General features: G+C 37.3%; 1 protein-coding gene across 1 annotated transcript; it reads right to left on the reverse strand.

Moving 5' to 3' along the window:
- Positions 1-13,002: 13,002 nt before the first annotated feature.
- Positions 13,003-14,054, reverse strand: LOC149185977 (ferredoxin--nitrite reductase, chloroplastic-like). The gene is made up of 3 exons (XM_089409195.1): positions 14,020-14,054; positions 13,658-13,847; positions 13,003-13,140 (listed from the first exon to the last, which is right to left on the reverse strand). The coding sequence occupies exons 1-3, from the start codon at positions 14,052-14,054 to the stop codon at positions 13,003-13,005; spliced, it is 363 nt and encodes a 120-aa protein (XP_089265321.1).
- Positions 14,055-14,400: the final 346 nt, after the last annotated feature.

Raw genomic sequence — 14,400 nt, forward strand, 5'->3', positions numbered from 1 at the left:
GAATCGCAAGAAATCGGGCAAGAAAGAAACAACTCTCAAGACAAGCACGGGGAAAGCCCCACCCAACAGAAAAAAAGTGAACTCGACAACCCCTCAAGCATCAACAGTTATGAGGATTTGAATACCGCAAAAAATATATCTTCATTTAACAGCAAAGCAGATCTCCCAGACCAAAATTCTTCTCTGACTATCTTCAAAAGGATGAACACAACAGATCACGAAGCTAAGACACCAATGTCCCAAGAACTAGAAGAGATGAAGGAGATGAAAGATAAAGGAAGTTGGAAGATCGTAGAGAAAAAAAATAAAGCTATAGCACCAATCTCGCCAAGAATGACGAGAAGCCAAACAATTAAGAACTAAGAAAATTATAGCTCCAATAGACCAATTTGGTCTCAGTGGACATTAACCACCACCATCATCATCATCATCATGAAGATATTAAGTTGTTCAAAGAAAAGGATATCAAGATAAAATGGTAGGACACTAAAGACATATTCTCAGGCACCTTTGAGGAGAATCTGGAGGACCACAGAGTCTATGTCAACATACGCAAGTCTGGCTTGTACCAGGTTGCATGTAGGTATCCCGCATTTCCATGCGTGGACATGATCCACTGGATTGTCTTGCATAATAATCTAGAGACAATGGTGTTGAGAAGTGTCAGTGGAACATAACTTGCTACCTTCAAGGAAGAGGACTTTGAAGAGATGTATCACTTACTGCAACCAGTGGTCAAAATGGATGCACCCTTCACCAAGCCCAGTAGTAGTGCAAACTCAAGAGACATCTTCAAGAGATAGGTGAGAGAGCCATCTCAGTTTAGGAAGCCACACAATCAAGTATACAAGGTGAATACATTGCGGAAGGCTTATCGGTGCTTGGTCATCTTCGCATGTCTCTTATATGGCCAAGAGAGCACAGAGACCTTCCCATAGAGTTGGGTGATTATGTTGGATTAGCTGGCGAATGAAGGAAGACATTTCAATTGGTCTGACATGTTTCCTTTCTAGTTGAAGGGGAAACTAACAAATTCTCGACATCCACCCAAGGGTCAACAAGTAAATATTTTCATGTTCGCTTACATACTTGATGCAATCTGTGCCCACCAGCAGTTCCCTGGATTGGGTTGGGCATGGACACCTTCAGAAACCTATGTGCACATCTATTGTAGGTTGTTCTCTGAGTGCAGCTTTTGTGGAGTTATAATACAACTATAAGACCACTTCGCCACCCCAGTGTAAATGATGATCTTTGAGTAGGATCCACCTTGCATGTCATAGGTAGTGATGGAGGCATTAGTTAACATAGTAGATTGGTATGCCCCATCCCTTGGCACCTTCATCTCGATGTACAACACGAAGAAGGTTCTGCATGTGTTACCAATGTTTTCCATGGATAAGTTGGTCATGCAAGAGGTTGCATATCACATCTCGATAGGTGTAGAGCTATAGAAAGGGTCTCTTTCACCTCTAATTACCTCACATTAATATGTCAATCCGGGAGTGTTTTTTTATTTCAAAGAGTGTCTCAGTCTAAGGCTATCATTTGCCAGAGTAATGCTAGTAGTACAACGTTCAAAAATACAAGAGTAAACAGATGCTTGTCTATAACTAAGTTGCTTTAAAGGAATAAATCACACACTCAGAAACTGGGCAACTTATCAGTCAAGGGTTCGGCAGCGATAGCCCATCCCTTTGGAAACTGATGGAAAGAAAATTAGAGCATGGACCACGGGTCTGGGAGCTAGACAGTAAATGTTGAGGCTCACTACAGCCACAGATCGTCTCTCACACCAAAACAACAAATGCGAATAAATGAAATGGCAGATAGAAAAATGGAATAGCAAATAAGAAATCGAACAACAAATCTGGAATGGAACAACAATGATAAAATGGAACAGCAATTCTGAAATGGAACAGCAATCAAACAACTAAGTCTCGCGAGCAGTGATCAAACTTAATCTACTAACTCAAATGCACTCATCGCAATCAATCAGCAATATTTCATTCTTAAGGCAAAGCAAGCAGCACACACTAATGGAACAACTCTAATTTCTGATAAGTTATGGAACAACGCTTGGAAATCGTATACATGCACAACACGCTTGAAGAGTAATCTGATCTAGCATCGATCTTAATTAACAGGAATACGACTGCGTTTCAAAATGGAACAGCATTACTCCTGAATCATAAAGAACACAACTTTCGGATAAATCCTATAACATGAATGTACAGCATAAAAGCTCTGTAACAAAATAGTAACAATATTCGGTCAAGACTAATAATATTCAATCAACTCTGAAAGGATCAGTAATATAATGTAGAGTCAATACAACAGTTCTGTTTGTAAAAACCTTAATGAATGAATCTTAACAGAGCATATGATGTCAACTTATAAAGCATATCAGATTACCAAATAACGACGATAAGCAAACCACGCAAAAATCAAATCGTAGTGATACAGAAGCAAGTGTCCTCTAGGGCCGGGCCCTTAGCCTCGAAGGGCGCACCGCTTTAAGTTAATCCAGATGAAGAGATAAGATAATCACCAAGTTTATATTAATGCATAAAACAAAAGTATAATGAACCAGTTCTCAATGAGACTCGATGATCAAAGTTTGATCTTTAACAGAAAATTACATAAAAGCATCATCCCCCAAAGCTAACAGTGCCTTCCCTTTATATAAGGGTGATAGTGGAGATGTCTAAGTAGCAAGATAGATAAAGCAACGATCCCTCAGGATCAAAGGTCCTAAGGGATTCGCCAAACTGTTAATCCTTAATCATTTCTTTTCTCCTCCGCCGAGCTAGTGTCTTCTCCTCCTTTTCCGGGCCGGTTTGCTTTGATCTGCTAAGCCTTGTTTGCACTCGGTCCCCTGTCAAAGGGATAGCAGTTACCCTGTTCTTGTCTTTTTCTTTGGAACAGCAGCTCCTCGTTTTCACCCTTTCCTGCACAGGAGAATGACAATTATCAGTGGTTAAGTCTTGCATATTAATCTCACATGTTTTGTTATAATTCTTTATTGTTTTCCAAGTTCATGATGCAAAAAGGTTCACAAGTTCCACTAAAAAGCCACTGAAATGATCATCAAAAACATACCTTTTTAGTACTCCACACACCCCCCTACTTACCCTGTTTCATGCCCTCATGAAAAAGTTGTTGACATGCAAGGCAGTGAGAGAATAGGCTGGAGAAGGAATTTCATGCGGAGGCCTACAGCCGTGGTGAGTGACTAGGTAGTCAAAGAACTGGCCTGTTTGACCCTCAGGCATCTCATACAGGGCTTGATATCTGGGTGCAGGGTGCCAGATAATTGGACTACGGAATCTATATCCTAACCAAGATGGCCCTGCTCTCAAAATGCTTTCGCCATAGAGGTTCAAACAGTTGGCAGCTAATTCAAAATTCTCATACTTAAATGGTTCCTTGAGCTGGATGTTTGGATTAGAGATTCGGTACCAAAATTTGGCTGCATCAATGGCGAGGTCTTTGATAGAAATAAAATATTCTAAACTTTGTCGAATGAGTGCCTCATGCATGGGTCCTAATGTTTCAATGACACCTGGAGTCCTCATGAGGTTTCTATGTGCTTTCCACAACTGCACTGGGTCCCTAGGCTCAGCCCTTACCCACAAGTCTAGGCCATTTTCCTGCCTCTGGAAAGTATTATAGGCTTTGAGCCATTTAATCTGATTGACCCCGAATGAGATGAATACTTGCAATTGGATGTCTCCAACAAAAGGGCCAGGGTTCAGCTCAGTCTCCTGATCTAACATGAGGTTATGCAAATAGAATTCACACAGCAATCTCTGGACCTTCACCTCATAATGTTTACAACAGTCTATAAAGTCATTGACAATGTTAATTTGTATAGGGGCGCCTGCTTTAACAGCTTTTATTTTTAATTGTAAGTACCATTCCAGTAAAAACAGAGCATAGTTTTTGGCAGGGGCCCTACATGCTAAAACGTCATTGTATAAAGAACACAAGGTATCCATCTATTTGATAACAGTATCTAGCCTACGAGTTACCTTTGCAACCTTCTCTTGTTCCTTTTGCCATCCATCAAAGGCATGGCTTTCGGATTGATTGACGTTCCTTAGTTGCTGTTGGAGTTCTTCATACTTCTTGCAAGGGACCGTTTGCTCTCTAAGCCTTTCTGCTTCTTGTTGAGCCTGTTTCAATCCCTTGCGCAAGGTCACTGTATTTGGATCTCTTCTCCATGCAGCAGTGGAGGCCAGGAGTTTTACCTGAACTTTCTTATTGTGTTGTTTTGAGTTCAGAACCCTTATCACCCCTGAGGGTGGTGCCTCCGTCAGAATTTTCTTGTTATCCGTTTCTTTTTTAACATGAATATCAGTTTGCTGCTGTTCCTTTTCAAATGGAACAACAGTCTGTTCTTCAGCATCATTTGGAACAACAGCTGGATTTTCAGCAGGGTTTTGAATAGCAGGGTGATTTTTAGTCCTCCGCCTTTTTGCCTTGCGGAGTTTTACTGGAATGGTCACCTTTTTCTTCCCTGCAGTCTTCCTTACCCTCTGCCTTGCTTTCAAGATCCTGATCTGCTGGTGGAGCTGGGCTATTATACTCAATAATCTATGATGTTCCTTTCGCAATTCCCTAATTTCTAGCGTTTCATTAGAAGGAACAGTAGGCTGTCTGCTGCGATTTGGGCCGTGACTAGTCCCTGGATCTTTCTCCTGGGGTGTTTCTTCACTGTTCTGCTCTAGATGTTCTGGGGTAGGAACCTTAACTGGTTTCGTCACTTCCTGGGAAACTTCTTTTTCTGCTCCTACTTTCTCTAGAATTTCCTCTGGTGCCTTGGGAACGGATTGCTCCCGTTCAGTTTCTCTTATCTCCTCTTCATCATGAACAGGCAGATTTCCTTCTTCTGCCTCTTCTGCATGTGGTTTTTCAGATGCAGTTTCCTCTTGGGATTTTTCATGGAGGTCTATTGGACTGGAAGGTTTGCCATACTCACCCATATTGGCCAAAACTGCGGCCAATTCATCTTCTCCTACTGGGTCATGTGGTGGCTACCCTCCTGCTATCCCATTTCCTCCTCCTGCTTGGATTGTTTAGCTTCTGCCTCAGAATGCTCAGCTTCTGTTTCAGAATGCTCAGCTTCTGTTTCAGAATGCTCAGCTTCTTCCTCATTTTCCTCTTCAGATTGCTTGGCCTCCTCTTCAAATTGCTTGGCCTCTTCTTTCTCTCCTCCTTCAGCTTGCTCTACTTCTACTTATGGCTGTGAGGATTGCTCATCCTCAATTTCCACTGGTTGGCTGGTGCTTTCCTGGAGCTTTTCCAGCCTCCCTCGTATCCAAGCTAACCGGACTGATTTTCTACGTTTCTCTGGTTGTTCAGGTGTATCGGTGGCATGCTTATGCTTTGCCGATTCCTGGCGTGTTTCTGGACGTTCGGATGTACTAGCAACATGTTTTTGTTTTACGAATTCTCTGCGTTTTTCCGGACGTTCTGGTGTGCTGGTAGTATGTTTATGTTTTGGGGATGGTGTTTTCGCCCTTCCCTCAATTATTGCAATTACCTCTTCCCAGCTGCTTTGCTGCTGGGTGAGGCTATGACTAACAATTAATTGAATTAACCCGTGGTGACTGACAACTGACTCTACATGCTGTGCCTTTTTTAAGCTTCGTGCAACGTCATGAAGTAATGAATTCAAAAGTGTAGGTAGATTTACAGAGCATTTATGCTTTAGAACAGCTAAGAGTTTAAGTTGTCGTGGTCTTACCACGTCTTTTCTCTCCTTGCAAGTGATGTAGCTTTGCACGGTTCTTGCTAATTCTTCCCAGGGTTCTCCTAGCGTTGCTGGCAGAACTCCCTTCCCTTTAATCGTCAAGCTCTGGCCTTCGTCCTAGAAGATTTCTATAATCTTCTGTAGTCTTTCCTTTTTTAGTGTCCATACAGGTCCGGTGGCTGGTAGTCTCGAAACTTCTGCGATTATATCGTCGGTGACTGGTATCTATCTCCCCCTTACTATGGAGTAATCCTCCTGCAGATTCTGCAGGAATTCAATCGCCACTGTTTCGTTAGACTCCTGCAAGTGGTTGAGATAAGTCAGCCACCCTACTCTTTCCAGGATCTCCCGGGCAGCAGTGGAGACTGTCAACACCTAAGGTTCCCTTCGAATTGCCCTTCCTCCCATGGTTTCACTGTGGATTCTCAATGGAACAGCAACTGCTTGTGCTGTTTGAAACACAAAGAGGGTAATAATAGCAAGATTTCGAAAAAACACAGAGTATGCAACAGAAATGGATTATGAACAGCAACTTGTGTAAAAAATAGAAATATCATGCCGTTAAGTCGTGCCATACCCTAGTACACTATCATTCCCGAATAGTGAGCTGACACATAATCTGGGGAATAATGAGGTTAACCTCCCCCCCCCACAATGTGATAGGTTGTCCCAGTCGTCAAAGAAAGGAGCAACACCCGATCTGCAATAGAGTCATAAAGGAATAGCGTATGAAAATATGCCATGTTTAGAAAAACAACGAATTACAGAAATCGAGGCATAAAGTTGGATCTCGTATTACGTAAGAGGATGCTATTGAGCCTCAAACCTGCACCTTCCTATACACCCTCTCAGCCTTCTTTTTCCACTTACTTCATCCACCAAGCTGTTAAATCATTGCATTATAGTCTAAAAAGAGCTTCTGACATGGTTTTCTAACTATGCTTATGACTGTTGTTTGGTTTAGATTTTTATTCAGGCAGCTGCGGAAACTTGTTAGTTTCCGCAGCCAGCACAGGTTTCCGTAGCCATTTTGTTAAAGGCTATGCTATAGGTGTCCTATGAAGAAACGAGCCACATGGGCAAGCTACAGGTGACGGGTACATGGAACGTGTCCCTTCAGATTAGCCAAATCATCCATAAAAGGTCACGGTCAACAAGGGTCAAAGGCAAAGCCAACCAAGGAATTTAGCGGTGGCACGTCTCTGTTTTGAGCACGTGAAGTTTTACGTGGCACAGTCCTCAGCTTACGGAGATATCGGCACACCTGGAGATCAACCTCGTAACCTGAATCCAACAGCTACCACTCCGAGGATTTAATGGACATGATGACTATTACGCTAGATCTTGGGCTGAGGAGATCTACGTGTCTCTGGCAGCGCAGTTAACAGCATAGGATTTAGGAGTTAGTTACAACATTTTTCATTATAAATAACGCGTTGATAAACGCTGTGTGCAAGCTTTTTGGAGATGTAATTTTTGAATTGTTGTTATTATCACCCCACTGCACTCTGTTTTACATATTTTGCTGCTAACAATGTAAACTTTGAAACGGGAACTATAAACTCAAAACGGGAACTCTGGCCCAAAAACCTCAAAAAAACCACAAAAACAGTGCTCAAAACGAAAAGTGTGTATACTGGAACGATGTTTTTTTTTTTTAGGTGTCCATTTTGCGGCTGTTTTAAAAATGGCAGTGACTACGAAATTTTCTACGAAATTTTCCTGCAAAATATAGCTTCAGAACGAAAGTGTTGATACTGGAATAATGAATTTTTTTTTTAGGGTCAATTTTCATACTTTTTAAAAAACGCTAATAAAACCAATTTTTTATGTCTCAAACAAAGTTAAATTTTAAGGAAAAAACACATTAATGTTTCTGGTAGAATATCATTTTTTTTTCCTAAGTATAAATTTAACATTTTTTTCAACCACAACATGCTAGATACAAAAGAAATTGAAATTTTTTCAACTATAAAACTAAAAAAACATGACATTATGAACAAATTATATCACTGAATGAATTCAAGTCTTTATTTGTATACTGAATAAAACAGACATTATATCTCTAATTTGATATTGCATTGTAGATATTTAAACAATAAAATTTATCATACTTAAGACATAATCCAACAACATAAAAATGCTTCATAACTTCTCATTTAACAAAATATGGAAAACATTAATTTTATTTGAAGATACGATGCATACATCAGTTATATAAACTATCTTAAACAATTATTCAAAATCACTCATATTTTCTTGCACACCATCAGAATTCACATCTTCAAATGAGTGACTGGATGCTGACGAAGATGTTCCGTATTCTTCTCTTTCATCAACTAGTGCCCCATCCGAGTTCACATGCATGCCCAACATTCCAGGTTTCAAAAGTCTTCTAAATCTACGACTGGTTTCAGCAGACTCCCATGTCAACACTGTTCCTTCTGGTAACAACCTTTTTAGAATCTCTGTCGTCTTGAAGCGAAGAGTTCCTCTCTACTTCCATGGTGGATTTTTGCAAACAATACTAATTTTTTTTATATATTTTTTCTCTACACACTAACCATAACATAACCATACTTATTTGAATGAAAAAGGGACCAAGTAAATTGATTGTTATCCCCCACTCTACGTATTTAGTGGTTTAAAATTTAAAATTGTTCTTTAACTTGTTTGTCTTTTCATTATTTTCAAAACAAATTCCACGTGGTGCATCAACTCGCAGTGATCATTGATGCTTTTACGAGCCACACTATGTACAATGGGTTAATATATAGAGCATATTGTTGGTTTATTATGCTTGTTAGTATACTTAGAAAGAAAGGACATACCATTTATGGTGATTTGGTACATCTTAACTCGTTATTGAGTTAAAATTTCTTGCAATTGTCGGTCAATTATTATTATTAAATGTAGTAATTCACCTTTAACAATGCTCCAATAGATCTTAAGTACATTAATAAACAAATTTCATGGCCGTATTGATGTGCCCTTAATTTCTATGATGCACTACTGGTGGTGCTCCAGGACATAAAAAAAACACCATGAGCTAATATTTTAAAAAATTATTGTGCCAATAAATGCAAGATACTTGAGAACACCAATGTTCAAAAAATTATTACAACGCACAATTGATGATGCATTATAATAAATTGGGAATCAATGACTTTTACTCATTATTTTGGCAGAAAACTTTAAGTTTAATATTCAATGAATATAACAAAGGGTAATTTAGACTAGATTTTTTTTATTTTCCACCCGCCCCCCCGCCTAAGTTTAATATTCAATGAATATAACAAAGGGTAATTTAGACTAGATTTTTTTTATTTTCCACCCGCCCCCCACGCCCAGAAAGATCTAATAAGCACCTAATTACCGAGCTTGATATTGCATACTCTAATCATAATATTTGACTACCTACACCATATCTATGTGTGAAAGCTCTGAAATGTTCATCCATCCGGAAACCTGCCAAGAAGTAGTGGAAGATATGGCGGATATATATATATATATATATATATATATATATATATATATATATATATATATATATATATATATATATATATATATATATATATATATACCATGGATTTGGCACCCTAGATCACTCTTTCTACAATATAATAGCATAGAATGGATATATGAATACTTTCATATGAAACGTGATAAGAGTTCATTAATAATACCCTGCACTGAATAGATGAACCTTTTAATACATCTCTTAAACGAAAGGAACGTTGTGAACGAGTCTTTTACGACGTTTCAGGGAGGAACGCTGTGAATATCTAGGAGGAAAGTTGTCAGTGAATCTTTTAATATTTAGGAATGCTGTGAAAGAATCTTTTAATGCATCCTTAACCAGACTGTATGTTCGGGTCATCCGAGAACAAACTGCAAGGTCAACCGTTGAATTTCTTGCTGGGAAGTTCCGATAACCAAAGTTACAATCGGGTCTAGGTCTTCTGTAAAATACTATTGGATATATATTCCTGGAAGACCTGCTCAGAGTTAATGGATGATATGACCGTCACCTATAAAAATTAAATAACCCATAAACATAGGGATTCACAGCCTTTTTCCAACGAATGTGTTACAAAGGTTCATTTATTAGGTCCCAATCTTATGGCACTAAAATTTATGTTGGTGTGAGAAGACTGACACCTAATAATAAATGGACTTTTTTAATACTTTCTTTTGGAGGAGGCTCTAGGTCTAATTAGAAGCAAAGGGCATCTGCATTAGAATACTATAGACATGGATGGAAAAATATTATCATATAGTTTGTGAAGCCATATTATGTCTACTTGTACTTTTGTTTAAAATATTGTTGTGAAGCCATATTGTGTCTACTTTTACTTTTGTTTAAATTATTGTTTGGTACAATCAAATGAAGATATTGAATATATCGATCAAATCATGGACAAAATGTCAATATTTGGGAGTTTGGTTTGTGACATACGATAGAACCCTAGAAATAGATTTATCAATGTAGGTGAATTTTTCTGCTATATCAATTGGATTTGGATAGTCACTCAATTGGATGGACGCCTAATAAATGAATTTTTTTTAAATATTTTTGGAGGGTTGTAGGTCTAATTAGAATCAATACTCTTCTGCATTAAAATACTATAGAGCTGGATGGAAAAATATTTGCATATAGTTTGGGACGTCATATATGGCCCGATACAGGTGGAAGTACTTTTGTTTAGATTATTGTTCTTGTACAATTGTATAATGATATTGAATTTATATATGAAATCATCGACACAACGTTAAATTCGAAGCTCATGAAATAAAATCATATAATATGTCATCGACTGTCGTATAATCCAATTCGATTTACGGACACTAAAACTATATTCCAAAACTTGTTTTTGACTTTAGCAATATTTTCATTTAGATAAAATTATAAAATCATATAATATGTCATGGAGAACGTCAGATAATCTCATTCCTTCATTTACAAAAGCTAAAATTATATTAAAGCTTTTTCTAATATTTAATATTTGTTTTTCACATTACAAGAATCACGGATGTTAAAAAAAACAATTGATTTAAAGGTTTTTGGATAATATTTCTAATTACAAAAGTCAAAATTATATTCAAAGCTTTAAAATTAGTTTTACGCATTGTAGGAATCATGGATGAAAAACAAAAAGCCGTTGATGATATTTTGTATGTTTTGTATATCATATGATGTTATGCGAATAAAAGTGATTTAATAAATAATTAAATGTTTTGTATACTTTGATATATGTTATGAATTTTTATGAACGAGATCTGAATTATTATTATTTTTATGAGCGTCGATTCCCGGAATCGACGCTCCGCCTGTCGTATAATCCAATTCGATTTAAAATGAGAGATTTGGTTTCAACCTGCTCGTTGGTGGATTGCTTACTTCGAAACGCTGGGAAAAGGCAGTTCCACTTGATGCTTGGGTGGCCGGAGACGATGTTGTTCCAGTATGCAGAGCCATTTTGGAGGCCTTTAGAGATCTGGGCAACCGGGGAAATCGCCAGAAGACTCGAGTGATGTACCTGATTGATGAGATGGTAATGCTACAATTTCTGTACTGATTTATGGTTACTATAGCATTATACATTATCCAGTATGCAGAACCTTAATTATTGCTTCCAGGGAATATGCACAACTAGTTTCGAATTACTTATAATTTCAAAATAAATCCATATCATAATAATAATCATTCACTTTTTTTGTTTCAAGTGTGGTTTACTGTATCAATCTAGTATATATTTATGAACAATATTTACATTTATAAGCTATTTATGAACAATATTTACCTGCTATTCCAAGGAGTTAACGTAGATAATAGATTTAAACCAAAAAAAAAAAAAAAAACTAAAACTCAAAATAGATATTAGCTTTATTAATAGATATAGCATAGCATAAGATTCAAACCAGAAAAAAGTAAAAAAAAAACAAACCATCCTCATCATTCACAAGCAGCCGAACTTAGTTGTAGATGAATTGTTGTACCAACTTTCTACATAGTATTCTAATTTCCTTCATCTGTGAACTAAGATTGAGAATCATGATATGATTGGCTGCAGGGAATAGAGCCCTTCCGTTCAGAAGTGGTGAAGAGAATGCCAGGAGAGAAGTTGGAAAGAGCAGCAACAGAAGACATGTTAGATAAATCATGGGAGCCCAGGAGTTACCTTGGTGTGCATTAAATTGGTATTAAAATTTAAATTTAAATTGGTATTAAAACTTACCTGACGTGACCGGACGGCCCAGGAGTATAGAGACAGTAGAATAGATATTATGTAATGTATGTGTTGTCCACCATAGTTGTTTTGATTTTTTTCTTTAATTGTTGGGGATTAAGGGAAGCGTGGGTAGATTACCAATGTTGGAGTGTTTCATAACAAAGGGTACAATGCCCAAACTTCAATTCTTGAATATCAAAGATTTGGACAATAGCAAACACTGAAACTGTCAAGCGGACCAACTGGATTAGATTGCTAGCAACCCAATGTAGACCACAATGTTCCGGAGTTTGCATGTCATTTCCAACATATTGTTTTATGGTCTAAATAAAGAGGTGAGAGAAATAGTTGTAGCGTGCAAGCATTGAATTTTCAGTGCTCTATGTACTATGTGCTTCTCATGATCTGTGTAATGGAAGTTTTGTACGTCTATGGGTGACGAGAATTGGTTGAAATATAGTATTGCATAGGCAATACATGAGGCGAAATGCAATACTTTGCAGGAGAAAACATTGCTATAGTAGAGAAAATACTAGTGGCGGTAACAGTCACAATGGCAAAAACAACTTAAAACTTCACGTCTTTTCTGAAATTGGCGACGGAACATGTGCCACAGGAAACAACAAGAAAATAAGAATCGTAGATAAATACCTCTTCCCTGGAAAATGAAAAAATGAAAGTCTTTTAACAATTAGCTGGTAAAATCTGCCGAATGGTTACTGTAGAGCCTTTGCTCCTGCGATCCCTCCACGGAGGAGTAGTCAGAAAAATAAATTTCCTTTAATTTTAGAATTTTTTCCTGAATGCTTCATGCATTCACCCTGGTATGGAAATAAATAGAAAATGAAAAAAATATTGACGGGTAGCAAAGGATTCTGTCTCTGTCCCTTTTCCTTCGAATCACAGAACTCAGCAAACAACTTGTAAATCTTGTTTGGTATGGGAGCTGCCTACTCTATATAAGTCTTGTTATGACACCAAGGTAACTCCTGGGCTCCCATGATTTATCTAACATGTCTTCTGTGGGTGCACACCAAGGTAACTCCTGGGCTCCCATGATTTATCTAACATGTCTTCTGTTGCTGCTCTTTCCAACTTCTCTCTTGGCATTCTCTTCACCACTTCTGAACGGAAGCGCTCTATTCCCTGCAGCCAATCATATCATGATTCTCAATCTTAGTTCACAGATGAAGGAAATTAGAATACTATGTAGAAAGTTGGTACAACAATTCATCTACAACTAAGTTCGGCTGCTTGTGAATGATGAGGATGGTTTGTTTTTTTTTTACTTTTTTCTGGTTTGAATCTTATGCTATGCTATATCTATTAATAAAGCTAATATCTATTTTGAGTTTTAGTTTTTTTTTTTTTTTGTTTAAATCTATTATCTACGTTAACTCCTTGGAATAGCAGGTAAATATTGTTCATAAATAGCTTATAAATGTAAATATTGTTCATAAATATATACTAGATTGATACAGTAAACCACACTTAGAAACAAAAAAAGTGCATGATTATTATTATGATATGGATTTATTTTGAAATTATAAGTAATTCGAAACTAGTTGTGCATATTCCCTGGAAGCAATAATTAAGGTTCTGCATACTGGATAATGTATAATGCTATAGTAACCATAAATCAGTACAGAAATTGTAGCATTACCATCTCATCAATCAGGTACATCACTCGAGTCTTCTGGCGATTTCCCCGGTTGCCCAGATCTCTAAAGGCCTCCAAAATGGCTCTGCATACTGGAACAACATCGTCTCCGGCCACCCAAGCATCAAGTGGAACTGCCTTTTCCCAGCGTTTCGAAGTAAGCAATCCACCAACGAGCAGGTTGAAACCAAATCTCTCATTTTAAATCGAATTGGATTATACGACAGGCGGAGCGGCCCGGGAATCGACGCTCATAAAAATGATAATAATTCAGATCTCATAACATATATCAAAGTATACAAAACATTTAATTATTTATTAAATCACTTTTATTCGCATAACATCATATGATATACAAAACATACAAAATATCATCAACGGCTTTTTGTTTTTCATCCATGATTCCTACAATGCGTAAAACTAATTTTAAAGCTTTGAATATAATTTTGACTTTTGTAATTAGAAATATTATCCAAAAACCTTTAAATCAATTGTTTTTTTTAACATCCGTGATTCTTGTAATGTGAAAAACAAATATTAAATATTAGAAAAAGCTTTAATATAATTTTAGCTTTTGTAAATGAAGGAATGAGATTATCTGACGTTCTCCATGACATATTATATGATTTTATAATTTTATCTAAATGAAAATATTGCTAAAGTCGAAAACAAGTTTTGGAATATAGTTTTAGTGTCCGTAAATCGAATTGGATTATACGACAGTCGATGACATATTATATGATTTT

The sequence above is a fragment of the Pinus tabuliformis genome, chromosome 3_1 (assembly GCF_031772625.1).
Source record: "Pinus tabuliformis cultivar Carrire ecotype Pingquan chromosome 3_1, CPIR1, whole genome shotgun sequence".
NCBI lineage: Eukaryota > Viridiplantae > Streptophyta > Pinopsida > Pinales > Pinaceae > Pinus > Pinus tabuliformis.

Coding starts and splice junctions, on each gene's coding strand:
- LOC149185977 (XM_089409195.1), bottom strand. CDS start 14,054: ATGGATGAAAAACAAAAAGCCGTTGATGATATTTT. Junction 13,848..14,019: donor AAAGCCGTTGATGATATTTT/GTATGTTTTGTA, acceptor TTAAAATGAGAG/ATTTGGTTTCAACCTGCTCG. Junction 13,141..13,657: donor TGTACCTGATTGATGAGATG/GTAATGCTACAA, acceptor GATTGGCTGCAG/GGAATAGAGCGCTTCCGTTC.